The sequence below is a fragment of the Chanos chanos genome, chromosome 8, assembly GCF_902362185.1.
Source record: "Chanos chanos chromosome 8, fChaCha1.1, whole genome shotgun sequence".
Taxonomy (NCBI): Eukaryota; Metazoa; Chordata; class Actinopteri; order Gonorynchiformes; family Chanidae; genus Chanos; species Chanos chanos.
Genome location: NC_044502.1, coordinates 46,906,302 through 46,933,588, shown reverse-complemented (window position 1 = coordinate 46,933,588; position 27,287 = coordinate 46,906,302). Strand labels below are relative to the sequence as shown.

Here is a 27,287-nt window from a genome sequence, read left to right as displayed (position 1 = left end):
TGGCCTGTCAACTCTTACACTTAAGAGGAAGAGAGGATAGTGATATCTCCAGAGTTGTAGTGCTCTGATGATGCAATGATGCCAGAACTTCTCAATCTCTCAGCAGTGTTGAGAAAAATATTGACGGGGATATTTGGTCTTCTCTGGCCAATATCAGAGAGAACAAAAACACTTGAAATTCATGCTTCTCCATTGGATGAAACATTACACAATGTGTCAAAACCTTAAACACCAAGGATTGAAAAACACTGCTCTTAAAAACTCAAATTCAGCTGTTTACATTCCTTTAAAAGCACTTGAGACAACACCCTAAAAATGAAGAGATAATGTTTTCTTCTAGTTTTGCTGATAGCACTGAAGCTATGGGCTACAATGATGCATTACCATCATGGTCAGCAGCATAGAAATTCCTTTTTCTTTTTAAAAAGATACTATGTGGGTCATTCTTGTTGTGCGCTGACTTTTTGAGCTTGCAACTCTTGGGGGGGGGGGGGGGGGGGGGGCAGCATTTTTTCTGGTGTTTTAATATTTTGTCAGAAAATTGACATTTAGATTCAGGAAAACATACTGGCCAAGGTGAAGCTTTTTAATCCGGCTACATATGGGCAAATTGTTCAGATATGAACTGCGAAAATATTCCCCTATGTCAGGAAGATGTTTAGGTCTCCTTAAGTGTTATTAATGAAATTATATAATGGAAGTAACTAAAGGAGTTTTAATGTGAAATCATGTGGTGTTTGGCTTGGACAAATGTGCAGGTTACAAAATTTTGGGAAACCACATGACTGGAGAAAATACACAAGAGCCCATCCAATAGGAAACAACAGATTCTGATTGTGTAACAAGCAGCAGATAAAAAGTATGATGGTACAACAGCACAGGGAAAAACCAGGACAAGAACAAAATTGTGCAACTAGTAACAGAGGAGGTTCACCTTCTCTGTTAGGGGTCCAGAGAATACAACAAACTGCTCAAACAGAGGACACTCACTACACACACACACACACACACACACACAAACACAGACAGTTTACACTCTTACACAGATACATGTTTCCCATTTGACCGTAACCATGGGCACTTGGATTTACCTGGTGGCTTGCTTCACTTCTGCAGTACAGCTCTGTATCTGCACTCCGCACAGGTGAGTAGGAGGAGAATATTGTAATTATGGAGATATTAATGTGCATCGGGTGTGTGTTTTATCTTGTTAACAACACTGACTTGTATAACGATGCATTAAACCATATTAATCTAAGAACCATCTCTGTTTCGAGCACTCTGGCTACGATTAGGCTACCACAGTGGATCTGACTCCTAAACATTATGAACCCTTTTTTTTCCTTTAGTAAACTTTGATTATCTCTTTCTCTCTCTCTCTCTCTCTCTCTCTCTCTGTGTGTGTATGTGTGGGGCACGTGTCTACGTGTGTATATGTGTGTGAATGTGTGTTCAGGTTCCTAGTGACTGCACCCAGTGTGTTTCATGTTGGGGTGAAGGAGCGGGTGTCTGTCCAGGTGGGAAAATCCCTGTTAAATCAGCAAGTCACATGTTACCTGGAGCAGGAGGAAGGAAGAATCCCAATGTCTCACAAACAGAGTCAAACGATCAGAGCAGAGGGTCACATTGAGACTCTGGAACTGGAGGTAAAGGTTTAGGAAATATCCACTGCACAGCAAACAAGCTAATGTTCAATTAACTCTGAGGGGTGATACTAAATTAAATAAAACTGTGTAGCACTCAGATATTCACAGTCATTAGAGCACATGTTTTTATGAGAGCAATACAAAACAGTGCCCTCTATTAACTAAATGTAACTATGTACTTTAGATGGTATAAACAACCAGCATTGTGCATGAACACACTAAAAGAGCACATTCATTGAACGTGTTAATTTTTTCGGTGAACGGTGAAAATGAACAAATCCGTTTGCAACTAATGCCGGGACCAGACGACACGATATTTTTTGTCTTTCACGATGGCCACTATGTCAGATTAGGCAATCATAGTGCCATAAATTCTTGCTGTGTTTTAGCCAGGGGACTGGCAACACTACAAGTACGACCCAGACCAACCAGTCAAGACCTTGCACAAGTTCATAAGTCGTCGGGTAGGACAACTGTCATTCATCCTATTGGTCAACGTCAAGGGACAACGTCAAGGTTGTAGGAGATGTCAGACTGGGCAGGAAAATGCAAAAAATTCTGACATGCTAGACTTTTCATGTCAAGTTTTGTCGTGGGGCGTCCCAGACGGCACATGATTGTTCTTAGATTACGTCGCACTACAAGGGGTAAAGACGCCCGTTTGTCGTCCCGAACGTTCGTAATTGGTGGAAGTTTTTCCGCGACAACAAAATCGTATCAAAATCCGGCGCAAATTGTGTAGTCTGAACCCGGCATAAAGAGAAAAACTCAAAAAATCTCAAATTTTTACGCAAATTGTGCCTGCCGGGTCTGAAAAAACAACTTTGAATGTCAGCCACAGTGTCATCAAAGTTTTAAGTTCCTGCAAGGTGGGCAGGATATGTGTAATTAGTTGTTGCTTTTGTTTGAAGGGCATTATGCATTTTTTTTTGGTAGGTAAGCAGTGAGTACTGAGTACATCGGTGCATCGATGCACATATGCATGCACATGGGAAAACAAAGGCATTTACTTTGTGTTTTGAACTTTTTATTTTATTTGCTTTTTCACTTCCACTAGTAAAATACATAACTTATGAATGTACAGGTTTACACAACCGGTGGGCAGTGGCTGTGACTGGGGGCTGGGGATGGATGGGTAGGAGGAGGTTCTACTGAAAACGATAAACTCAGAGCAGCTCATTTAAAACAAAAAAAATGGAAGAAACGAACCGGGACAGTGAACTTGTTCAAAATTCAAAATTGTGAACTGTAGTAAGTCAAATCAGGGATTAGGTTTTATTGAACATTTATCGTCCTCCCAAGAGCACTCTCACGAGCTGCCTCATAAGCATCGTCTTCAGCACACTCCCGTTTTTCTCTACCCAGTCGTCTCCCTTTACAGACCCTCTATTGCCACCTAGTGGATAGGAAAGCCTGACTGCAAACCCACTTTACTACAGAACTATGAACGTGAACTTGTTCATTTTAATCTATGTGAACCGAACTTTGAGCTAGCTCTCGAAGTGTTTTCTTGCACAACACTGAAAACAACACTGAAATGAAGTCTCTGCAAGCCCAGCACATGAAAAAATCACTGAAAAATCATCACTTATTTAATGATCACAAAAAATAACCGAAGAACCCACAAAATCTGGAAAGGAATCATCTATATAGTCAAACTTTCCCTAAAATGTGTAAAATCTCTGATCTCTTAAAATGAGTAAATCTCTAAATCACACCAAACTCCCCATGATATAGCTGAGAAGATAAACACACACACACACACATGCACACACAGAATGGCTTTATTCAAAATGGTTTGCTAAATTAAAAATCTTTATCTTCTCTTAGTTGTAAAGCTCAGACAGTCTTTTTGGGGCAGCATAAACTGGCCAGTGTTAAGTCCTCTACAGTCCGTTTCACAATCCTTTTATTTTCCACCAACACTCACACTGTTACAGTCACTGGCAAGAGGAAAACTGCACTGTACAGTTAATGCTGGAGTTCATAGAGTTAATACTTCTGGAATTGCCTAATACTACAAAAAAATTAACAAACAAGCAATTCCACACACTCATACATAATGAAAACGTGTGTGTCTGTGTGTGTGTGTGTGGTGTGTGTGTGTGTGTGTCTGTGTGTGTGTGTGTGTGTGTGTGTGTGTGTGTGTGTGGTGGGTGGGGGGTGGGTGTGGTGAGCACAGGTGTTTGCTGATAAAGTGTCAAATCTGAAGTCTGGAACGCTTCCTTACCTTAATCTGGTGTGTGATATCAGCAGTGAGAGGAGAATAGCCAGAGTCTTAGTGTCCCAGCACTCAGGCTACATCTTTATCCAAACCTCACAACCTGTATACAACCCCACACAGACAGGTAAGAAACCTGCACCTCACACGACCTGTATACAACCCCACACAGACAGGTAAGAAACCTGCACCTCACACAACCTCATCTACAACAACACACAGTTGTTTAGTTATGTGTTATGAATTTATTCTTTCATGCCACTGTTTTAGAGCTGTTTGGTCTGAGTTTGCTGCATGTTTGCTGTATGTAAACCATGTGTATGAAAGCTGTGTGTTTTCTGTATGTAGGCTGTGTGTTTTCTGTATGTAAGCTGTGTGTTTTCTGTATGTAAGCTGTGTGTTTTCTGTATGTAAGCTGTATGTTTTCTGTATGTAAGCTGTGTGTTTTCTGTATGTAAACTGTGCTTGTCCACTCTGTTTGCAGTTTTGTATAGGATTTTTACCTTGGATCACTCCATGCGACCAAAATCAGGCAGTGTCCAGTTAGCTGTCATTGTAAGTTAACATCTGTTAAATGCTCATGATAGACAGACAGACAGATAGACAGCCTGGCCAAAAAAAGGTCACCATTTGGATTTGGAGCCTCTGGAGGCATTGTTGTGATCTGGGATTGCCTCTGTTGGTCAGGTCTAGGCTTGGCAATGTTATGTGGCAATAAAATGAAGTCAGCTGAGTACCTGAATGCACTGAATGACCAGGTAATCCCATCAATGGATTTTTTCTTCCCTGATGGCTCAGGCATATTCCAGGATGACAATGCCAAGGCTCAAATTGTGAAAGAGTGATTCAGGGAGCATGAGGAATCATTTTCACGCGTAAATTGGCCACCACAGAGTCCTGACCTTAACCCCACTGAAAATCTTTGGGATGTGCTGGACAAGATTTTGCAGAGTCGTTCAATGCTCCCGTCGACAACAAGATCTCGGCCAAAAATTTATGCAACTCAGATGAAAATCAATGTCGTGACGTTGCATAAGATTGTCGAAACAGTCACGGTGAATGCACGCCATAATTAAATCTAAATGCGGTCCAATGAAATATTAGATTGTGTGATTTTTTTTTTGGCCAGGCAGTGTAGATAGTTAGATTTTGTGCATGACAGTCGATCATGCCGACAGATTGATTGATTGACTGACTGACTGACTGATTGATCTACTTAAGTTCTTTTGCTGAATATCCTCCTCTAAATTTTGTATCTGTGACTTCTCTCCCTCAGAATGCTGAAGGAAATAAGATTAAGAAGTTAACTGTCCACGTGACCAGAGGAATTTACTCCAACAGTTTCCACATCCCTGATGTCTCAAAGTATGATTGCTCTTTTCAATGAATTTGCAGTATTAGCAATTTAAAACCAAAAAAACAGTGTATTGACAATGCAGGCGCGTAAAAAAAAAACATATCATAGATATGATTTTGTCTGGCTAAACAGATAATTACACAGATTTTGAATACTTTACACAAAAAACTACAATATCCGTTCACAAATTCTCACATTTTCCTGCTGAAGTGTTGGTGGTCCAATTACTAGGAGGTTAAACTGTAAATGTTTTCAGGCCTGGAGTTTGGAAGATTATCGCTAACTATAAAGGGGATGACAGCAATGTGACCATTCGAGAATTTAAGGTCCAAAAGTTTGGTGAGAGAAATTCCTTTTTCTCCTTATTAAGTCTTCTGTTGTCCACGGCTCTTCAGGCCAAGGTTTCTCACATTTCTCCGTTATTTTTCCAAATCTAACACAGTACTACAAAGTTATACATATATTTATACACAAAATACATATATATCAGAGAGATTCTCTCTTTAGGGCAATATGATACAGGAAGGAATAAGATGCAACAATTCACCTTCTCCAGTCCCACTGGTGTTGCAAACTGTACTGTGAATGTATTTGTATATTTATTTTTAAAAACAAAAAACATATATATTATACAGGCTCCCCCTTTAGGAAAACATGATACAGCAAAGAATGAAGTCCAACAAAAGATGGATGATTAAATTCTCTTAGGAAGACAGACCAAGTAAAATCCAGTAACTGGAACATAAACTGTTAAATGTGCAGAGGGTGAAAGTACAGTGCTTACTGTTTGACAGACAGGTGTATTCTGTTTCTGACTGGTTTTAAGTGCATGTTTATATGGGTTTATGATTCATTATCACTAACTAAAACTGAAATTCTTCTCTGTTAGTTCTTCCTAGCTTCATTGTGTCCATCCAACCAGACATACACTACTATCTTCTGAGTGCTGAAACGTTCAGTTTTACCATTTCTGCCTCGTAAGTTCTGCTTCACAAATATTCACACGGCCACCCACTCTTCATTACAGTTAGATTAAACATGAAACAACCACATGATCAGTCAGCTGACCGACGATGGGAACACTTTTAAAACAACACTGGACAAACAATTATACCGCAAACACTGGCAACATTGCCAGATCTCAGTTTATTCTACTAGTACTGCAAATATCAAGCCTCCATATCTCACTGGTGAAGTTTATTCTGTCCAAAGATACTCCTATGGAGAGGCCGTCAGCGGGGGGTTTCACTGTCGGTTTGGGGTGAAAAAGGAACCAGAGGAAAATAGCCAACCTGTGCAGTTCATAAAGAATCTGGAACAAACCGGCACAGTGAGAGGAAACATATAATCTCTTAATTTTTATACCACTGTTCTGTTATTATGAAAGCATTAGCATAGTAATGCTACAGCTAATCTTCTGTGTTCAGTGCTCATTTTGAATCTTAAGTTTTTAAGGTGGTAGTAGAGAGAAAGGTCATGGTTTATACATGGTTACGACAATGTGACACTGAACAATTACCATGTTTAGTATAATGTAGTTACAGTTTTCTGTGTAGTTTCTTGATCCAATCCCAGTGTTGTGCTCCCTCACCAACGCTATGTTTTTGCCTTCTCTAAGATTAAGGAACCAGCCCGAGTCAGCATTCGCACGGCCGATCTCCGGAAGCTACTCAAAGACGACACGCTGGAAGGCTTGGCGGAGACAAGAGCCCAGTTTTATATTGGCGTAACAGTCACTGACACCAGAAGTAAGGACATCGATAGGGGTGGAGAGTGTATTACAGAAACCCTCCAGTTTATTCTCAGTACACAGCTGTATTTCCTGAGGACACACATCCATACAGGTGTTTTCCTGAAATGACTCTTGTGTGAGACTGAGTTCCTTTGACTTCTTTGACAGGTGGAGAGGTCCAGGAGGGAGAGATAATGCTGCCTATAGTGCTCCAGGCCTACTCAGTCGACCTGTCTCGCACCCGATCCCATTTCATCCCTGGTGTTCCTCTGGACGTTACGGTAAAAACGTCTTTCCTTTACAAACTCAAAACAAAAACAGACATTGCCTTAGACCTCAGTCTGTATTGTAATGTCTCCAGTGAGTTCCTCTTGTAAAGTAAAGCTGTTGTAAGTCTTTCACTTGTCCTTGAAATTCAGCTCAAAACCTGATCTCCAGAAAAAGACATTGAATTTTGTCGTGTGAGAAATTGTCAAAAAAGTCAATGTACAATTCCTGACGTGTTTTGTTAAGAATCACATGAAATGTCAGTGAAATAGTTGTGTGTAAGGTTATGATACCCACCCCTGACACAACCTCTCGTCTTAATCATTAGTAACTTTGTTTCAGACTGTCCTGGTTTGTGGCCATTTGTGCAGCCAACTCTTTCATGACTCCATTTCCACCTCCCTGTCTTCCGGCCAATCAGAGCCCAGTTTGCCGGCTCATCAGACACCTGTTCTTTGTCTGATTATCATGCATACCTGTCTGGTTCATTCACTCACATGTCCTCAGTGTATAAATACTGTCTTTCAAATGAGTGAACTTTTCCATTTAGTCCCTGTCCTTATTGTTGTTTCCATTGGCCTTCTTAGCTCCTGTAAGCCTCCCTGTCTCTGGGTTACTTCTCTAATCCTTTGTATCAACCCTGGCCTGTTAACTGATTTTGTGTTTATTCTGTAGTTGCCTGTTTACACTGCACTGAACTCTGCCCGTTTCTGACCTTCACTTTGGACAGCATTTTGAAATAAAGTTTGCCTGCACCTGTATCCAGCCTCCCTGAATTCAGGACAATGCCAGATACATACATTTGTCCACATATCAGCATTTGACATCTTTTTCATGGCACCTTGACCTTGAGGTTAATATTTCACTTGTTCTTGTTCTCTGTGTTTCTCTGTTTCTTAGGTAGTGGTACACCTGGCAAATGGTCACCCAGCTGCACATAAGCAAGTACAGATAGATGTATCATCTTCAACTGAGAGAACAGCTGATACGGAAACTGACCAAGAGGGCACAGTGCACCATAGCTTCAATATTGATGGACGACCCACTTTAATCAATGTTAAAGTAAGTGGTTTCAGACAGGCACAATAAAACTGACAGAAGATCTGAAACATTTCACTACAATTACACAAACAGTTGTATTAAGACATGAAGGACTGTCATTGTGTTCTGAATCAAGGGACACATTCTCTTCCTCTTTTTCTTTGTTGTTTTCATATGGACTTATAAAGATCCAAAGCTGAATTCAGTTAGCCTGCGTTCCTTTCTTTCCCGTGAAATCTCCAACAGGTTACCGTAGAGGGAAAGGAGTACAGCAAGACACTGTTACCTGCCACATCACCGAGTCAGAGCTTCCTGTTTATCAGTGTGTCCAATAATGTTCTATCACCTGGGCAGAACATTCCTGTCAGTTTCAACATTCCCAGTGGACGGCCTGAAGACGGACGAATTTATTACATGGTGAGGAAAGCAAGCACTCACTGAGTCATCCTATAAAGATCATGTTTTAAATGGAGGAATTAGCATAAAACCCTCCCAATGAAAACACAGACTCTGACATTTTGACAAATACCACATGATTCATCACAGCTGTTAAAATCTCACCATGCAACATCTTAAGCAGAAAAAGCGCTTGAAGTTATTTGACAGAAAATAAAGTCTCGTAATCAGTGGACATCCATAGGAAAAAACAAATTTCCATGGAAGAACACTGATTACATACAGATCACAGCAATATTCATATTCTTGGTTATTTTATCTTATGAGTCTGGCTCTTATTTCAGGTCCTCAGCAGAGGAGTCCTGAGAAAATGGGACTCCATCAAGACTGGAGTGCTGACAAAAACTACCGTCTCCATCAGCCCTGACATGACCCCATCCTTCCGCCTGATTGGCTACTATTACCACCAAAATGGGGAAATCGTCGCTGACTCAGTGTGGGTGGATGTTCAGGACGTTTGTGAGGGAACAGTAAGTTTTGTGAACTGATTTTGATCATGTTTATGTATACTGTTTCAGAGTTACACTTGGGATATGCTTATGGTTACTGAAGTCATTCTATGGTAAAGAGTGCAGACACTTTCATAACTTTTGTGAAGAACGCTGAGGAGACTGGCTAGTAATCATATGTCTCAGGAAAAGATATCCAGGTATTCTCAAACTGCCAGTAAGCTAACTCTTAGCACTCATGGAATCGCTCCGAGAAAACCTTTTGATTTTCAGACTATAACAAGTCATTGGACTTTAAGAATGTTTTGCACAATAACAACAATGCTGTCTCACTGATTGTTTAACATTTAGATCAAGATAAAACCAGAGAGGAACACGTACAAGCCAAGTGAATTGGTGAAGATGGATATTGACTTGGGGGGTCAAAAAGCTAAAGTGGCTTTGCTGGCTGTGGACAAAGCCATCTATGCCCTGAATGCCCACAACAAACTCACCCCCAAACAGGTACATTAACCTACCTGCCTGGCTGAGTCCAGTTAATGTGATCCATTATACCAAACCAGTATGGATCAGTACAGTGCAGTCCTATCTACCTAATGGATACAGCTCAACAACATAAAACAACTGGCATTAGTTAATGTTTGCTGTTTTTTGGGGGTTTTTTTTAATGAGAAAAGCAAATGGGTGATGGAGGATGAAACAGAATTACAAAAAAATGTCTTTGCTCTGCAGGATCATGAATTGATAAATGTATGTATTTTCTGAAAATCTATTTACTTCTTGTTTATATTTAGTCATTTGGAAGACACTTATTCCAAAGCAGCTCCAAGGACCATGTATGGTTTTTTTGCTTTATCGAGTCTTTTTCCTTTAATATATTCCATGTACCTAAAATGGAAACAGGAAAAGTGAAATTGGTGGTTGAGAGGTCAGAAAGATTTGAAGGTGAGTTTTAGGCATGTTTTGATGTGTCCAGTGTCCCAGAGTATCTGAATGAGAGAGGCAACTCATTCCATCAATTTGGATTTAGGTGTACACCAATTTAACACTGAGAACTTAACCCAAACCCAATCCGAACCACAAGTTGCTGTACTGAAGGAGGCCTCAGCGGGTGCTCCAGAGCCCTATGAATTGATTGCAGATTGCTTGTAGACAGGTGCAAGTCCATTGGCAACTCTGAGGGCCAGGATAAAAGTCTTGAACCTGATGTAGCTGGCAACAAGCAGCCAGTGGAAGGAGATGAAGAGAGGATGAAGTGAACATTCTGGCAGGTTAATAACTAAGAGAGCTGCTCGATTTTGAATCCTCTAGAGTGGATGGATTAAAAATGCAAGGAGACTTGCTAGTATGGAGAGTACTGAAGTAGTCCAAGCAAGAAATGACACTTCAACTAGAAGCTGTGCCATGTGCTCAGACAAAATGGTCTGATCCTCCTGATGTTACAGACAGTACAGGCTTGTGTTACTGCTGTGATGTGGTCAGTGAGTGCCAGATTGTTATCTAGGACCCGAGGATCTGACTGTTGATGAACCTAAAGTGAATCTTTATTTAAAACACTGTCTTGCAAGATAGATGAGCTTGCAGAAATGATGAGGAAGTTTGTTTTGGTGATTGAGCTGGAGGTGACTGTTTCACCTTTAGACATCAGCAGGTCAGACTGTGATCTTTGCTGAAATACTAGTATGTGTAGGAGGAAAGGATAGGTAGAGTTGAGAACCATTGGCATAGCAGTGATCAGAGAAACCATGCAATTTGATTACTGGACCAAAAGAGGTAGTGCAGAGTGCTTTCCCTTGGTGTCCTTCCCAGGCACACTCCTGTTGGTCGACTCCCTGAACGCTGACAAGGCTGCAGCCTAACGCTGCCAGGTCAGAACCAAAGACAGACAACCTTTGCTAGCTGATTTCAGCTGACTCTGTCCAAGAACAATTAACAACCTTAGAAGTAGTATCGCTTTCTGTTAACGGCCATGCTTGGTGTAAATGGCAAAAAAAATGAACAAGAAATTAAGACAGAGACCAAGAAGACAAACTAACCTTGTAGTAGCTTCTGATTTCATTTGTGTACTAAAGGAGTTACTGGTGAAATTCGCACAAGTTCCAGAGTTTTAAATGCTGTTTTAAAATGATCATGTTCCTCTTTTGTTTTGTTGTAAGGTGTTTGCCTCCATGCAATCCTATGACCTGGGGTGTTCATATGGGGGTGGACTGAACTCTGAAGCGGTTTTTAATGATGCTGGCCTCACCTTCATCTCTCACTCAGAGACAGTGAAGTCTCAGATGAGAAAAGGTACCATGAAAATCTCCCATAAACTGAACTTTGACAATGTAAATTCATATTGTACTGATCTTAACAACAGTCTCAAATTCCTTATAACAGTATATTTTATCCAGTGTCGTGGGCAAAGGAAGAGGCACAGGTTGTTTTAACCCCAGGAGGAGTGCTTTATTTCAAGGGCAAGGGTAAACAGGTGAGGGGTGTGGATCAGCTGCTAGTGTGACAGTGCTCAGTTGGCTTGAGTGCAGTGTTTGAGTGTTGGGGGTAGCTGTCAGGTCTGTGGCGGGTGAACAACAGTTCTCGTGGAGACTGGTCAGTCCGGGTCACAAACCTAGGGCTCTGGTGCATCAGGCAAAGGGCTCTTGTGCTGAACAACCCCGCAGGCAGCGCTCTGCACAGGACGGAGGTCACTCAGAGTCTGAGGAAGAGGACGAACACACAACAGCTTATTCTACTGATTCTTCTTACCTCTTCTCAGACTCGTCTTTTTGGCTGTGACTTCACAAGCCTCCATGATGAGACGCCAGCCATTCCTTCTCTGGATTTACCGCTAAAATGCCATGTGCCTTTGCTGATGCTTTGTAAGACCATGTGCTTTTGTTGTTTTAGTTTTGGCAGCTGCTGTCCCCAGGTGTGGTGCCAAAGTTGCACTGCTTGGCTGAGGTTGGGCAAGGAGCTGATCTAATCCATAGAGAGTCAAGGCTGCTGACTCAGATCATTTAGATCACTTTGTATTCCCTTGTTTTACCTCCAGGGTTCAGCTGTGAGTCAGGCTTCCGGCGACAGAGACGTTCTATAGACCTTCAGGGTCTGATGGGGCAGAAGGGTATGGTACCACAGTTCGCTGTCTGATCAGCATGAGGCTGTCATTCACACAAGCTCTTTCTCTAATGTGATGCTGATGGTGCAAACCTAGCACCTCACTTGCATCTCCATCAAACTAATCACTCTCTTGTAAGAAAATATTTAATCTGCATGAATCTTAAGTCATATGGGAATGCATATCAGAAATGTTTGGTGGAGGATCCGTTTCAAGTTTTAGGAGAGTGTGTTTCTGCCTCTCTGAATTCAAAGCCATTGTGTAAATGAAGCTTTTTCTTGTCCTTCCTTGTCCGTCAGAATCGACTTACACTGATCCCAAGTTGCAAAAGTGCTGTCACCATGGATTCACCCTGATTCCCATGGCATTAACGTGTCAGCAGCGGGCGGCCCGGGCAAACAGAACTGAGGGAGAGGACTGTGCCAATGCCTTTCTTGACTGCTGCCTGCATGCAGCTAAACTGAGGGAGAAGAAACAGCTGGAAGACCAGAGCAAAAGCCATGGCCGCAGTGAGTATGGACCAATTGCGTTAAGGCCCCACGGTATTCAGTAATGTACAAAGACTGGAAAATTGGTTAAGAAAACAACATAGAGAAAATCAGGCCATCAGCGAGAGCTATGAACAGTACTAGTACAGAAACACATAGACAGAAATGAAGACGCCTGCCGAAGCTGAAGTTGATGGATTTCATCATCATTCATCCTGGAATAAAAATCGTCCTGGATATTGAAATTTCATTTCTTCCTTTCATGCTCCTCTTCTTCCCAGCCTCTGGTGCTTCCGACATTGAGGACTTTTTTGACAATTCCGTTCAAGACATTCGCAGATACTTCCCCCCCAGCTTTGAGTTCCGTGACATTGAAGTGAATGGTAAACAAACGTAAGTAACCAACATCATCAACCAATCCTGTTTCATCTTAATGAACAAATTTTACTAACTCTTGATCATTTTGGGTCTTGTAGGCATTCGTTCCTTGCACCTGACTCTATCACCACTTGGGAAATACAGGCTGTCAGTTTGTCCACCTCTCACGGTAATGACACATCTTCCATCCACTCCATTACTGATGAAATAACCAGGCCCTACTTGCCCTATTCAACAGTTTACACTTCATGTATGTACTGGCTGACTCACTCGCCTGTCTCTCACAGGTATCTGTGTGGCGGAGCCCGCTGACGTGCGTGTCTTTAAAAACATCTTCGTTTCTCTGAGATTACCGTACTCTGTCAGGCGCCACGAACAAATGAGCATCGTCGCCGTAATCTACAATTATGGAAATGAGGAAAAGGAGGTTGGTTCAAAGAAAATACTGCTTGCCCAAAAACAGCCCCTACAGAAGACCGCTTTTTGTTTTGCCATTTCTGGGAGTCACTGGAGTCATTTCTGGTTTTCTGTCATGGAGTCCAGATATGCAGATACATCATGAGAGATTTTATTTACATATAGGTTATGAAATTTACAGGTTTGCTCTTTGTAAATTTCCTCTTTTTGGTCTCCTCCATGGTCAGCTCGCAGTTCACATGAAACAGGTCGACAACCTGTGCTCACCTGGATCAACAACCTCTTCTTCTTACATCAATATCACTTTGGCGGCTCAATCCTCCCAAACAGTGACCTTCTCTGCAGTTCCCATGGCAACAGGCGAAATTCCAATTACCATACAGTTGTATGACAGAGATTTCGAGACAGGTCTGGATGCGATCGAGAAGATGTTGCTGGTAAAGGTAAGTCTGGAGAACTGTATGTGAAAACAACCACAAACCTTAGACCAAACCCACAGGATTTTCATTTGTTTCGTTGGACTCAAATGCCAAAGGTCACACCATTTTTTTCCGTCTCGACCTAATGAAAAACATTCAATGAGACGTTCGGTGTTCAAGCTGTGAATCATGGCATGTATGTTTTAATAACTATATGTAATGCCGTTGCAATTGTTGGGGGAAAACTTCAAGAGTTACTCTTCTCAACTCAAAGCATAACCTTAACCATGAGCAACTTTTTCATAAGACCTCACTAGCGGCCTTTTCAAATGAAGTGACACCCACTGGACCTTGTTTAAATGAAAGTGATAAATAAAAGAGGTGAAATGGCGACCTCAAAGGGACAGAATGTGGAACTGCAAACATGTCAAACACTGACATTTTCCTTAAAAAGTCAAAAAAAATTTTGGCCACATCTGTATTTGGTGCCTATTTTGTAGAGTAGATTTTTTTTTTTTAATTGGGGTCTCTGATTTAAATATGACATAGAGACCTTCCTCTTTAAAGAAGACACTGAAACCTTTTATTAATTTTGTATGGGATACTGATTGTCACCTCAGCACCAAGATTTTTTTAACACTTCCTTTTTTATTTTCACAGACAGAAGGGGTGGAGAAGAGAGAGGAGAAAAGTTATTTTATCAATTTGGATGGTGAGATTGCATTACACTGTCAAGTCTTTCGTCACCTGTTGTGAATTTTATCGTACTGGGACATCACTGAATGCTAATGTAATGTCACTGAGTACTGTGCTTCGAGATTTATAGTACAGTGTCCATCTGGGATTTCTAGTTCTGTTTTTCAGTAGTGACCTCTGTAGTTCTGTGTTATTAGGCAGGAGTGAGAAGCATTTTGAGATTGATGGAGAATTCCCCAACAACACAGTCCCAGACTCAGTCACCAACCTGTTTGTGAAGATAGAAGGTTTGAGCTGCATTTAATCTGCATTTGAGCTGCATTTAATCTGTTTAACAGAAACAGCAATGACAAACTAATAATAATAATAATAATAATAATAATAATATGTAATAATAGTATGTAATATGTAAGTCTGTGTTATGATGTTGTAGGGGAAGTGTTTGGCCAGTCAGCTGCCGTTACTCTCCTCTCGCCATCCAGTGTGGAGAATCTGATCAGAAAGCCCTGTGGCTGTGCTGAACAGACCATGATCCGCATGTCTCCAACTGCTCTTTCTATTCGTTACCTGGACAAGAGCAATCGCTGGGTGGAGCTAACGCCAGGGCTCAGAGATAAGGCTCTCGACTTTATCACGGCAGGTAAAAATAGTTACAGTAGGAGATCATGACAAATGTCTATGATGCTGATCATATCACTGCCTTTAAATGAATGTCTGTAGCTAAACTGTAATAAGGCCCCTAGGACAGTCCAAATCTAAAGTGCAAAATGTTGACATATGATGTCACATTAAACAGGACACTCAGATGTTTCTGAAGTTAACACAGAAACAAGAGAATAAGGCCCTGCCCCCTAAGTGGCAGCAGGGTTTTGGGTCATATACACCTTGTGAGTCAAAGCCTTTGGCCATTAATACCTGTGTCACAAGTAAAACTATATTCAATATTCACAAATAGCCTGGTCCAGTAACCTCTCTTCTATCAGCTTATGACAGAATTCTGGAATATAAGAAAGCTGATGGATCATATGGAGCATGGAAACACCATCCAACTAGCAACTGGTAAGTGCTTCTACAAGGACTGTTTACCCTATTTTTATCCACCAGAATTACTGTAATATCCTGATTGGATAACCAATCATTTTTGGACAAGGAGAAAACATCATAATTTTTTTTTCATGCTCTTACTGATGGCAAAAGTGCAGAGAGTTGAATTTTTTTAAGAAAAGGAATGTGTGAAACTCTCCTTTTTGCAATGCACATGAGAAAGTTGGCAACAGTTGGTGGCTTCTAGTTAACTGAGCCAGATTAAACCTCCTGAAGTTGTCTAAAGCTGAGTCTATGTCCCACATTAGGCTGACGGCCCTGGTGGTGAAGGTCTTGGCCCTTGTGGCTGAACGTCAGGTAGAGGAAACCAGACAGGGAGGCAGATCAGAGAAACTCATCTCAGAGGAAGACATCCGGATATCAGTCAGATTTTTGATTGGTCAACAGAACAATGATGGCTCCTTCTCTGATCCAAACCCAGTTATTCACAGGGAAATGCAGGTCAGATATTCACATCCAGTCTCACATATTCAGTGGAAGAGTTGTTGCAATAGAACTGTTTTTATTTAACTGTTCGTTGTATTTTAGAAATGTAATGATTTAGATCCAGATTGTTTTAGAACTAATGTGCTTTGTTTCTACATACCTTAGGGTGGCATCGGAGGTGTAGAGAATGATGCTTCCCTCACAGCATTCATAACCATAGCTCTCCATCACTCCCGTCCCTTCCTGGAAGATGAACAAGATGACGTGGTAAGAAAGCCTCTCTATCCCATTTCATTACAACCTCTAACCCCCCTCGCACCCTGCGCTCTCAAGATTCTGCACTTTCAGTCAATCTAAGAGTTAAAAAGAAGTCCGCTGGCCACCAAGCCTTTTCCTACCGCTCTCCCTTCCACTGGAATAGTCTACCTACAGTTATTAGTTAGGCAAACTCTCTTCATACCTTTAAAACTAAACTAAAGACTTATCTATTTTCTCTAACCTATGGATAATATCATTTTGATTTAACTATGTTGTGAACATGTAAAGCCTTTTGAGACTAGAAATAGTGATACTAGGCTCTAAATAAACTTGTATTATTATTATTATTATTATTATTATCATTATTATTATTATTACTATTATTATTGTTATAAAGAATGCTATTGCTGATATAACCAAATTGGGACATTGTTAAAACATAAAACACAGTATTGAGATTGTTTGTCTGGTATAATTCAGGCGCACCTGCAAGATTTTATCATTGGGTATGCACAGAAATCTGACCATGCATTGGAACATACACGCACGCATGCACACACACACACACACACACACACACACATTTAGAGAAAGCTGAGAGAGAAATGCCACTGACTGATTAATGAATAATTAAATTTGACCTCCCTATTTGAAGTTTACTCTCCTTCTCCTCCTGCACAACAAGAGGCATAGGTTTGAGGATACCAACCTCCTTCACGGTTGGTTCTATGGTAGCGGTGACAACTGAATAGACATTGATCACATAGCCCAATTGAAGGGCGTTTAGCCGGAGGAGAAGTATGAAGTGAACTTGCACATGATCTGTGAATATCAGCAAACACTCAGAAGTGGTCACCATGTCAGTCCCCACTCACAAATCGGGAATCTCATGATATGCACTGGGCGTACAGCCATACAGCTGGAGACACCCGTGGTATAATTTTTCATAGTTTTCAATGCGCAATGTATTCTTCCACACAGTTCTTTTTGCCTTAAAATTTAACTTGTATCAAAACACAAACCAATAGTCTAGGGCCTTTATACAAATAATATTGATTGTATGACTGAGATCATGGCTCGGTTTCTTCACAAAAAAGAAATGTGTGTGGAGACTAACACTCTACACATTTGAGTTCTGTTTAAAAATGGTAAGCATCTAATTCCCTTGAAACACTGAGGTGTTTTGGGAGACAGTTCTCCTACACTATTGCACTTCAGTGATTCCTAACATCACAGTGGGGCCAATTCAGTTGCTGGCAAGTCCAGGGGAATGGCCTGGGCCACACAATACATTTCCACAGAGACGCCTGTGACTGGCTTTGCTTGATGGTGTGTAGAGAAGACTTAAAGTTACAAATTATAATTAATTTAATAATATTTTATTTAATCATTTAATTTAATTATTTAAATATTACATTTCTGAGGTGCAGTGAAGAAGTACAGGTATTCTGTGCATGTGTCTGTATATCTAGGTGTGTGTGTTTGTAAATGTTGAAGTATAATGCGGGCATTTTCACATTCCTAATGTGTAGGAAAGCAGTATCTCGAAAGCCACCGGGTACCTCCAGTCTCGTGTTGAAGCGCTACAGAGGCCATACGCTGTGGCCATCACAGCCTACGCCCTGGCCATCAGCCTGAGAGACAAAAGCCTGGCAGAACCTGCCTGGAGGAAGCTCAAAACATTGGCGCAACGAGGTGGAGAAAGATTTCTGACCTTCACAGCATATTCAGCACCTGAGTGGACACACACAGTGTCATATGAGCAGAGAGAGTAGTTTTCTGATTTACTAATTTGCTCTGTCCCATACGTCCTTGTGCCTTTCCACCAATCAGAGAAAGAGTGTATAGTGTGGCGGTCCGATGAAGCCATCCGATTAGACGGCGAGAAAAAGCCACACAAAGTCCCCCCAGCGAACGCGTTATCGGTGGAAACCACAGCCTACGGCCTTCTGACTGCTCTGGCTCATAAAGACTTTGAGATGGCAGATGCCGCTGCTTGTTTCCTGTCAACACAAGAGAACTATGGTGGAGGATTCTATTCAACACAAGTAAGCCAGACATGCAGACTGAGGTTCTATGGTCCCTGTTCTGACCACGCGCACAGTGGTTATTAGCTGATAGCTCACCAACATTCTTATTGAGAGCTGTGTGCCGTGCGACGTGATTGGCTGTTTGATTTTGGCAGTGATTAGGGTTTAGTGGTGATAAAACAGAATGAAAAACCGGCCTTATTCTGACTGATTTGCTTGATTTTGTGAAGGACACTATAATTGCGTTGGAGGCAATGTCTCAGTACGCCATCAGTCAACCTGAGACTCAATTTTCCAAACTGGACGCTCAATTTGACGTTCCAGGGAAGGCTCAAAAGGAAAAGTTGGCGTTGGATAAAACTGGAGAGAAAGTGGAGGCAGAGCTAAAGGTAAATGTTTTATCAGTAGAGCCAGTTACTGGAATGTCTGGTGAGTGATTTTACCTGTGACAATCTGGGGAACCAAGTCTTTGGTCATGGAGTTAAGTTAATATGTGCCTCTGTAAATTCTTGTATTAATCCACAGCAGCTCTGAACTGTAATTCAACTTTGGTCCACCAGGTGTCATCACCATAGATCTCGCACATACACACACACACCCACACCCACACAAACACAATATTTTCTTTCTCTCTTGTTTCCTAACAGAGACTATTAGGAAACAACATAAATATGAAAATTTCAGGACAAGGAAAAGCCAAAATGAAGGTAAAATACTACCTTTTTCTCAAAAATCCAGCTGTTGAACACAAGAACACAAGAACACTGCGCTGTACACTGTATAACTGAATGTATTAAAAGCCTAGAAAGGAACCTTCCTCTCTGCTGAAGTTGTCTTTATCCACCGTTGTGTTTTCAGGTGGTGAAGGCTTTCTACTCTCTGGAGCCTGAGGCAAATTGTGATGATCTGTCAATCAATGTCACTGTAGAGGGAAAAGTGGCATACACGGGTAAACACCACAGGACTGCACTTAGAACTGGACTGTGACGTCCCACATAGTGTTTCATTGTCATAGGATTATTGTAAGACACTGACTCTATGATCTCTGGAAATGTGTGTGTTCAGATGTATAAATGTTTGTGTGAATTGTATGAAATGATATGAACAGAATGCTGTGCCTTGCGGTTTCATGAAAAAAATAACGCATTAGACATCACTCACTCACTCACTCACGTGTTCACTTATTCACCTAGTCCCTCACTCACTCACTCATTCGCTCACTCACACTCACTCATTCACTCAATCACTCACTCAATCACTCACTCACTCACTCGCTCATTCACTCACACTCACTCATTCACTCACACTCACTCATTCACTAGTGCATCTGTTTGTTTGGTGTCGTTTTCAGAACGAGTCATTGAAAATTATAATTATTACTATGAAGAAGAGGGGGAGGTAGAGGAGCAGAGAAGAGAGGAAGAGGACCTCCCTCGTTCGGCCATCGAGTGGTTTGACGCTCGTACCAGAACAAGAAGAGACACCAGTCAAAGTCTGGAGTCCCAGGACACAGTGAAATACCACGTCTGTGTCAGGTAAACTCAGAGACATTTAAAAATCTGTTATGAGGTATTTGTCATTCAAAGTTGTGTATCTGGGGTTTATTCCACTGAAATTTATCCAGTGTGTCAGCTGCATCCTCCAACTTATTTTACATTGCAAGAATATGTCATTCAAAAGAGGGCACTGTTTCTGCTGACATTAACAGTCAGATTTAATTTACACAGCTGTAACAGGAGAGTTCTATGACACACAATACATGTTTTGCAGAGATTTCAACCTCTCATTTGCCCCTTACGTTTGTGCGTGTGTGTGTGTGTGTCTGTGTGTGAGTGTGTGCGTGTGTGTGTAATAAATGGTGCATTAAGGATTTGTATCATGCTGTGTTACTGACAGTCATAAACCAGGGCAGGGAATTTCAGGAATGGCTATTGCTGACATCACATTGCTCAGTGGCTTTACAGCCAACACAGAACAACTGGAAAAGGTCAGACTCATGTACATAATCTATATAATACACAGTCATTTATACGTATTTAAATTGATATAATCCATATTTTACATAATCATTCATCTAATCTACATAATCTGTACAATAGTCACTTCTCTGATGTATGTAGTTCATACAACACACAGTCATTCTTTTCAGTCTGTATAATCAGTATAACATACATTCATTATCTGTCTGCCTGTCTATCTGTCTGTATAACATACATATGACTCTGTTGTGTAGCTGAAGAGCCTTTCTGACAGATACATCTCTCATTATGAAGTCTCTCATGGCAGAGTTCTGCTCTACTTCAACGAGGTGCGACACACACACACACACACACACACACACACACATTCATTCATATTCATACAGAAAATAACCCAAAGTCACCTCTGTTTCAACACAGATGGAACAAGGAGGAGAATGCATCGCCTTTGAGGCAACACAGAAAATACCCATTGGATTATTACAGCCAGCCCCAGCTACGTTTTATGATTACTATGAGCCAGGTATGTGTGTTAACAGTGTTCTCATTCTCCATGACATTTAAAGCAGACTTCTCCCTCTCAGCCCTGATGAGAAGTCCTCTGTCTGAACTGTCACTTTACATAACGCTTGGAGTTGTCAACTTTACATAATGTAAACTTTACATAATACCTGGGGTTGTCAGCTTTTACAAAATGTAAACTTTATGTAATGCCTGGAGTTGTCAACTTTTATGAAAATGCACAACGTTTTATTTGAGTTGGAGAACCTGCACTATTTGTCTGTAAGTCCACATTCCAGAGACACTGACAGACATGGAATATTCAAGCCCATGTTTTATCAGACTATTTTACAGTCGGTAATTAGCTGTCATTTAGCGCTCATTTTTTTTATACTACAGTATTTACTTCTTTTTCTTCCTCATCTTTTTCATCTTCCTCACACAGACCGGAGATGTTCTGTTTTTTACTCTGCACCCAAGAGAAGCAAGATGGTGTCCACCCTGTGCTCTGGAGACGTCTGCCAGTGTGCTGAGAGTACGTCCAAAACATATACTATTTTTTACTGACGGTTCTCTGAATATCCCGATATAGCTCATTTCATATCCCGATAACGATGCATATCATGATATAGCACATATTTTTGTAAATTCAATCAATAAATAGTTTATATAAAATGAGCACATGGAAAGACCTATTTCTTATTACATTCTGAATGAAACTCCAGAAATAAAGGTACGACAGAGTATGAAGGCCACATTGAGTAGAAAAAATCGGAGATTTCGAGAACAAGGTCGTAATATTATGAGAATAAAGTCTTAATTGTATAAGAAAAATGGAATAATATTATGAGAATATAGTCATAATTTTACGAGAAAGGTCATAATATTACGAGAATAAAGTCGTAATTTTAGGCTACCTGTTATTTTAGCGTGGAAATATCAGAAGAAATGAGGAACCTGGAGCATCCTCTGAAGATTTGCGAGTGTAATTTGCGAGACAACGAAATAAATGATAGAGCATAGTATGAAACGATAGATATTTTTCTGTCGTCACACGATATATATCGTCATATGGCACAGCACTATCTCAGGAGATTACTGTCTTTGTACGGAGGAAACGTTTTGTTTTGATTTGACGTCCTGACTCTTTTTTTCTCTCATCAGGACCATGTCACAAAGAAAAGGAAACACTGGAAATGAAAATCTTAAAGGACACTCGGCTTGCCTACGCCTGCTACCAGCCAACAGTGGAATATGGTCTGTTTCTTCTGTTTCTCTCCTACAGTTTGTACAGGGAGGTTACCACACACTAGCACTGTGTGGATAAAAAGAGTTTCAGTAAATTAAATTATTGGTAAATTGCCCTCTACCAAGCTCTGAAGTCTATATGCATTTCATTCATTTAAAAATAATTATTTAATTTGTTTTCACTCTGTCAAAGTTTATTAATAACATATTTTCTAGTGTGGCATGTTCTTTGCTCCCTGGATACAGAACCTGGCAGCAACCTGGCTTTGTTTAACTTGTTACTAACTTAGTGTTTCTGAAACCCCTTTCTAATTTAGCGTAAGTCCCTTAGTTTGGAATGTGCAAACGGTTTAGAATGCCTCGTAACATTACCTTTACTAATCTAATTCCGGTTTCAATGAAACTATGGAGCACATGCTCAGATGTAGGCCATATAGTGCTATTTACCATGACTGTCTATTAAAAGTAAGACAAAATTAAAACAAACAAATCAAACGATTGGCAATGTATCCTCTCAAATAAATAATTAGATAGATAATAAATAAATATGAATTCCTACCTTTTTATAACCTACTGTTCCCTCACTTTTCTTTCTTAAAACTACATGTAGCTCATCGTGAAAAACAGTACAAAACACTAAGTGAGATTTACACTTAGCTCGGTGGACCTCTGTGGGCGCGCGCACGCACACACACACACACACACACACACACACACACACACACACACACCAGCTGAAACAGAAACAAAATGACAAAATAGGCTGAGCGTAGTGTGTGTGCTGTGGCCAAAAAACAATAGCTCCTTCGCGCTAACAGCGCAAACAATAAAAACGGACTACTCACAGCACTCAACTGACGTGGAAGCCGACAAGGCAGGTCGCGAACGTTTGTCCTTTCTCCAACGAACCCAGAGAAACTCACAGGCTTCTCCGGTCACCTCGAGCAATATCTGGTCGGTCCTGTAGCGTCCCACGTTACCAGAGGAGCTCAGGGGCTTTAATCCAGGTCACCAGGAGCATTATGTGGACTTTGTCTCTTCCTGTTCGTCATCTCGAGAGAACGGCGGACAGCTCATCTCTCCATAGGCAATCCTTGACAAACTCTTAGCATTTACGCTAACAGACACTACACCTCATACACTAAAAATACATCTATCCGTTACGACTCGTACTGCACATTTCCACATGTTTTGGACATCACAAACTGAAAGAGACAATATGGTATGTTGTTTTCTAAAAGTATGTTTCAAAACTCACTCTTAAACTTTTCCTTTCCCTCTAAATTAAACCTTTTGATTCCCATTCTCTCTCTCCTCGCGCCTCTAATTCCCCGCTTTTTCACATGCCCCGCCCCCCAGCCAATAGGGTTAAGGGAACAGTGACGACTCTCACTCAACCAATTATGAACCGTTAGACTGAACAGGTCAGACTGTGCTCCATAAAGTACTTAGGCACATCATAAAAACCATTCAGTCTTCATAACATTTCATTAAAAAAAGGATAATCAAACGAACAAGGAGCAAATGAACATTCAGCGGGGCTACACCTGTATGTTTCATTGCTGTGGTTACAAAATCCCAATCCCAAAATCCCCTTTCATAAAAAAGGCCCAAAGTGGACCCTTGTGGCACACCTTTTAAATGTTCTCTGTGTATTTCTACACTGATTTGAAATGTGTTTTGTTGGTGATCTGTTCTAGCCTTCGTGGTTTATGTGGACAGCGTCACTGTAAAGAGCAACTTTGAGCTCTACAGGACCGTCGTGAAAGTGGTGGCCAAGGCTAGTAAGTAAAAGTTCCTTTTTCATGAATTATATTATTTTACAGCCTTGGTGCCAACAGAGGGTGAGTTCACCGTCTTAAGTAATCTCTTACGTTATTATGCAAAACATCAAAACTGTATTCTACCTGTGATAATTCATCAAATGTTGTGTTTGTGTGAGTTCAGGCATTTGTATGAGATGCGTGTGTTGTTTGTTTTAGCCAGCTCCACACTGGGCAGCGATGTCTCAGCCCGGCCGTAATACATACATATCTCTATTTCATCCTTTGCCATAGCTGTAATAGTTATTACTGTAATGATGGAGAGTTGGAGAATAAATAGTGAAGATTATAAATCATATGATGAGTTGAGTGCAGCACTCTGCACAGTCCCTCCTGCCTGGGGGGATTTTTTGGCTGTTGATGTTTTTGGCAGCTGAACAGAGACTGATACAACAAAGCCACTTATTTTTCCTCTAAGGTGTCAGTAATATAATGTGTTTAGTGCTAAAAAGTAGAGTTGGACATGTAAGCTTTGTCTCATCTGAACCTCTAGCTGGAGACAGAGATGTTCAAACAGACAGCATTCGTGTGTTTGCCAAGAGGAGGCAGTGCAAAGGCGAACTGGAGGTGGGGAAAACCTATCTGATCATGGGCAAAGACGGAGCCACCACTGATGCCACGGGCCAGTGAGTGTTTACCTTACACACACACACACACACACACACTCTCCCTCTGAAGAAGAGCTTCTTCCTTCTCAAGTCTCATTTTATCAGCTCAATCTAATCTTCTCTCTGACCATTAAACCAACTTATTTATTTCTCCTGGCTATGTGCTCTTCAGTTGTTAATTTTTTATCTAGCCCTGTTAAGCCCTCTTATACAAATCAAACCTAGATTATTATTATTATTATTATTATCATTATATGTTGATTGTATAATCATCTTATTGCAACTTTTTTCTAAAACATACTTAAAATGTCTATTTTATTCTTTCTCTTTTTCTCTGTCTTCTCCCTCACAGAATGCAGTATCTGTTAGATGCCAACACATGGGTCGAGAAGAAGCTAGATCCGTCCAAATGCACTGCGTCAGTCAACAAGAAGTTCTGCAAACACTTTAGGGACTTTACCACACACCTCCAACTGAATGGCTGTAATGTATAACCTGCACACAGGACATGGCTCAGTTTACACAGTTCCCAGTATATTGCACCTTCCGGTCCCACGGATGAATCTGTTCATACACACGCCACTGTGTAACTACATCAAAGTTATGCTTCACATGGAAAGAAAAATAAACCTTTGAGCTTGTGATGTTCATCACAGGATAATGTCAAACACAGGAAGAGTTATGCCTGTTCTTATTTGTCATCATTTCTATTTATGCAAGCAACACACTCAGATGAGATTGGAAGCAATCCTTTTTAAACTGTATATAATTTCATGCCATTTTCTGATGCTATAAAGTAACAGTTCAAAAAGCAAAATCTCCTTTCATGGGTGTTTCACTGAAGTGTTTCACTGCGGTCTCCTCTCTCGATCAAAAATGAAAGTGCAATAGATTCCAGAGCTCGGCATTGTAGTACATTCTCACTAAGGCTCCAGGTCACATGATCCATGTACAAGTGTTTCTTCACAGAAGAGGAGGCTCAGTAGTGAGTATGCCCAATATGCATGAGCTCAAAAATCAGGTTCAACACTGGGGACAGAGAGTGTAGAGAGGCAAGGGGAGCGTTACCTTTTATGGACCAGATTATCCAGATGAATGGCCAGTCTGATGAGAGCATCCAGAGGCAGGTTGTCATCCCGGCAGGTGAGTTCCATCTGCAGACCCTCCCTCAAACCCCGTTAAAAGATGGTGCACACAGCTGGTTCACTCCAACCGCTGGCACCCGCTACAATTCTAAAGAGAGCACAAAGTCAGCAGCTGTTTAGTTACCCTGAAACTGGGTGGGAGGAGCCTCCGACCATTTTCCTTACTCCTCAGAGGATGATCAAAGACTAGCTGGAATAGACTGATGATCATAAGAAGTGTTTTCACCATGCCTCTCCCGGTCTGCAGTCGCCCGTTCCAGAACTGTCCCAGTAATCAGTACAGAGATACTGAGAGTCATGCTGTGAGCCTGTCAGACAGCTTGCCCTGGCATCCACAGTTTCTCCACTCGTCATTTCGCTGTTTATGGAACAAGTCTATAGGAAGAACTATGCTGACATTTTATCTACCTTCCTCAGAACAGACAGTTCAGAGGAAATGAGGATAGTGATATCTCCAGAGTTGTAATACTCTGATGATTCAGTGTTAGCCAGAATATATTTAAGTCTCCCAAACAGAGTTGGGACAGTTGCGCAAAAAAAGTAGTACGTTATTGGTTACCAATTACTTCTTTAAATTGTAATGGGATTACTTTACTGGTTATTCCTTTTGAAAAGTAATTACACTGCTCATTACTTTACTTTTGACTTACTCTCTAAAACTACAAATTCCCTAATTTACCATATAAAAATACAAGGACAAACACCCACTCACATGATACCAATGTCCCAGGAACACTTAAGAAAAATATATATATATATATTGATATATATAAAATATACATACATATATATATATATACATATAGGCTATTCACATGTTTATTTATCGGTCAAAATCCTTGTCGTCGGTTGACGGTCAAACGGTTAATTATCAACATCCCTAGTTGGTAGTAATATTATAGACACGCAATTAAAGTGAATAGGTGTGTGTCGCGTCATAGCTGCTTCTATAATGATGTATTTTAACATCGCGAGACCACTGTATTGACCAATTAGCACCTCGGACCAGTGCTACGCGTTAAATTTAAATATTCAGCACGAGAAACATTCTTTTGAAAAGGCGTGTATAACGCAGGAAAGGACATTTAATAATAATCCAGTAACAGCGGTCTGATTACTGAAATTCGAATTGTAATGCTTTACTTCGTTATGGAGGAAAGTAATAGGCCTACAATCACAGTAACACGTTACTTTGTATCTCGTTACCCTCGACACTGCTCCAAAAGCCTTAAAAATGCAAATATAAAACTATATTTAGAGGTTTTTTAGCCGTTATGTGTTCCTCGCTGCATCACATTTACTTTTTTCTTCAAATTACAGTGGAAACCGCTTATAGTGATCACGGTTATAGTAACCAACCGCTAATAGTCCTATGGATCAAAACGCTTGGGGCAGAATCATTCCTGTACAAAATACTGTTTAAATAATTCGCTTACAGTAGGTTAATCAAGTAGTCCGCTTACAGTGTTCATTTTGAGTTTTTTTATACATGATAACATAT

The 27,287-nt window shown here is 40.8% G+C and overlaps 1 protein-coding gene across 1 annotated transcript; it reads left to right on the top strand.

Moving 5' to 3' along the window:
- The first annotated feature begins 890 nt into the window (after positions 1–890).
- Positions 891–25,458, top strand: LOC115819867 (complement C4). Its single transcript, XM_030783388.1, has 41 exons — positions 891–1,144; positions 1,457–1,646; positions 3,829–3,994; positions 4,352–4,422; positions 5,144–5,232; positions 5,481–5,563; positions 6,114–6,201; positions 6,437–6,554; positions 6,843–6,972; positions 7,125–7,237; positions 8,124–8,285; positions 8,511–8,681; positions 9,005–9,190; positions 9,521–9,673; positions 11,326–11,458; positions 12,201–12,272; positions 12,566–12,775; positions 13,036–13,147; positions 13,231–13,301; positions 13,420–13,559; positions 13,777–13,992; positions 14,629–14,680; positions 14,862–14,951; positions 15,098–15,304; positions 15,648–15,723; positions 16,017–16,209; positions 16,360–16,461; positions 17,985–18,147; positions 18,286–18,500; positions 18,713–18,871; positions 19,130–19,189; positions 19,341–19,431; positions 19,834–20,017; positions 20,379–20,469; positions 20,716–20,790; positions 20,882–20,984; positions 21,408–21,497; positions 22,127–22,219; positions 23,911–23,994; positions 24,527–24,659; positions 24,994–25,458. Exons 1-41 carry the CDS (start codon positions 1,074–1,076, stop codon positions 25,133–25,135), a joined length of 5,148 nt encoding a protein of 1,715 aa, XP_030639248.1. The 5' UTR covers positions 891–1,073; the 3' UTR covers positions 25,136–25,458.
- The last annotated feature ends 1,829 nt before the right edge of the window (positions 25,459–27,287 follow it).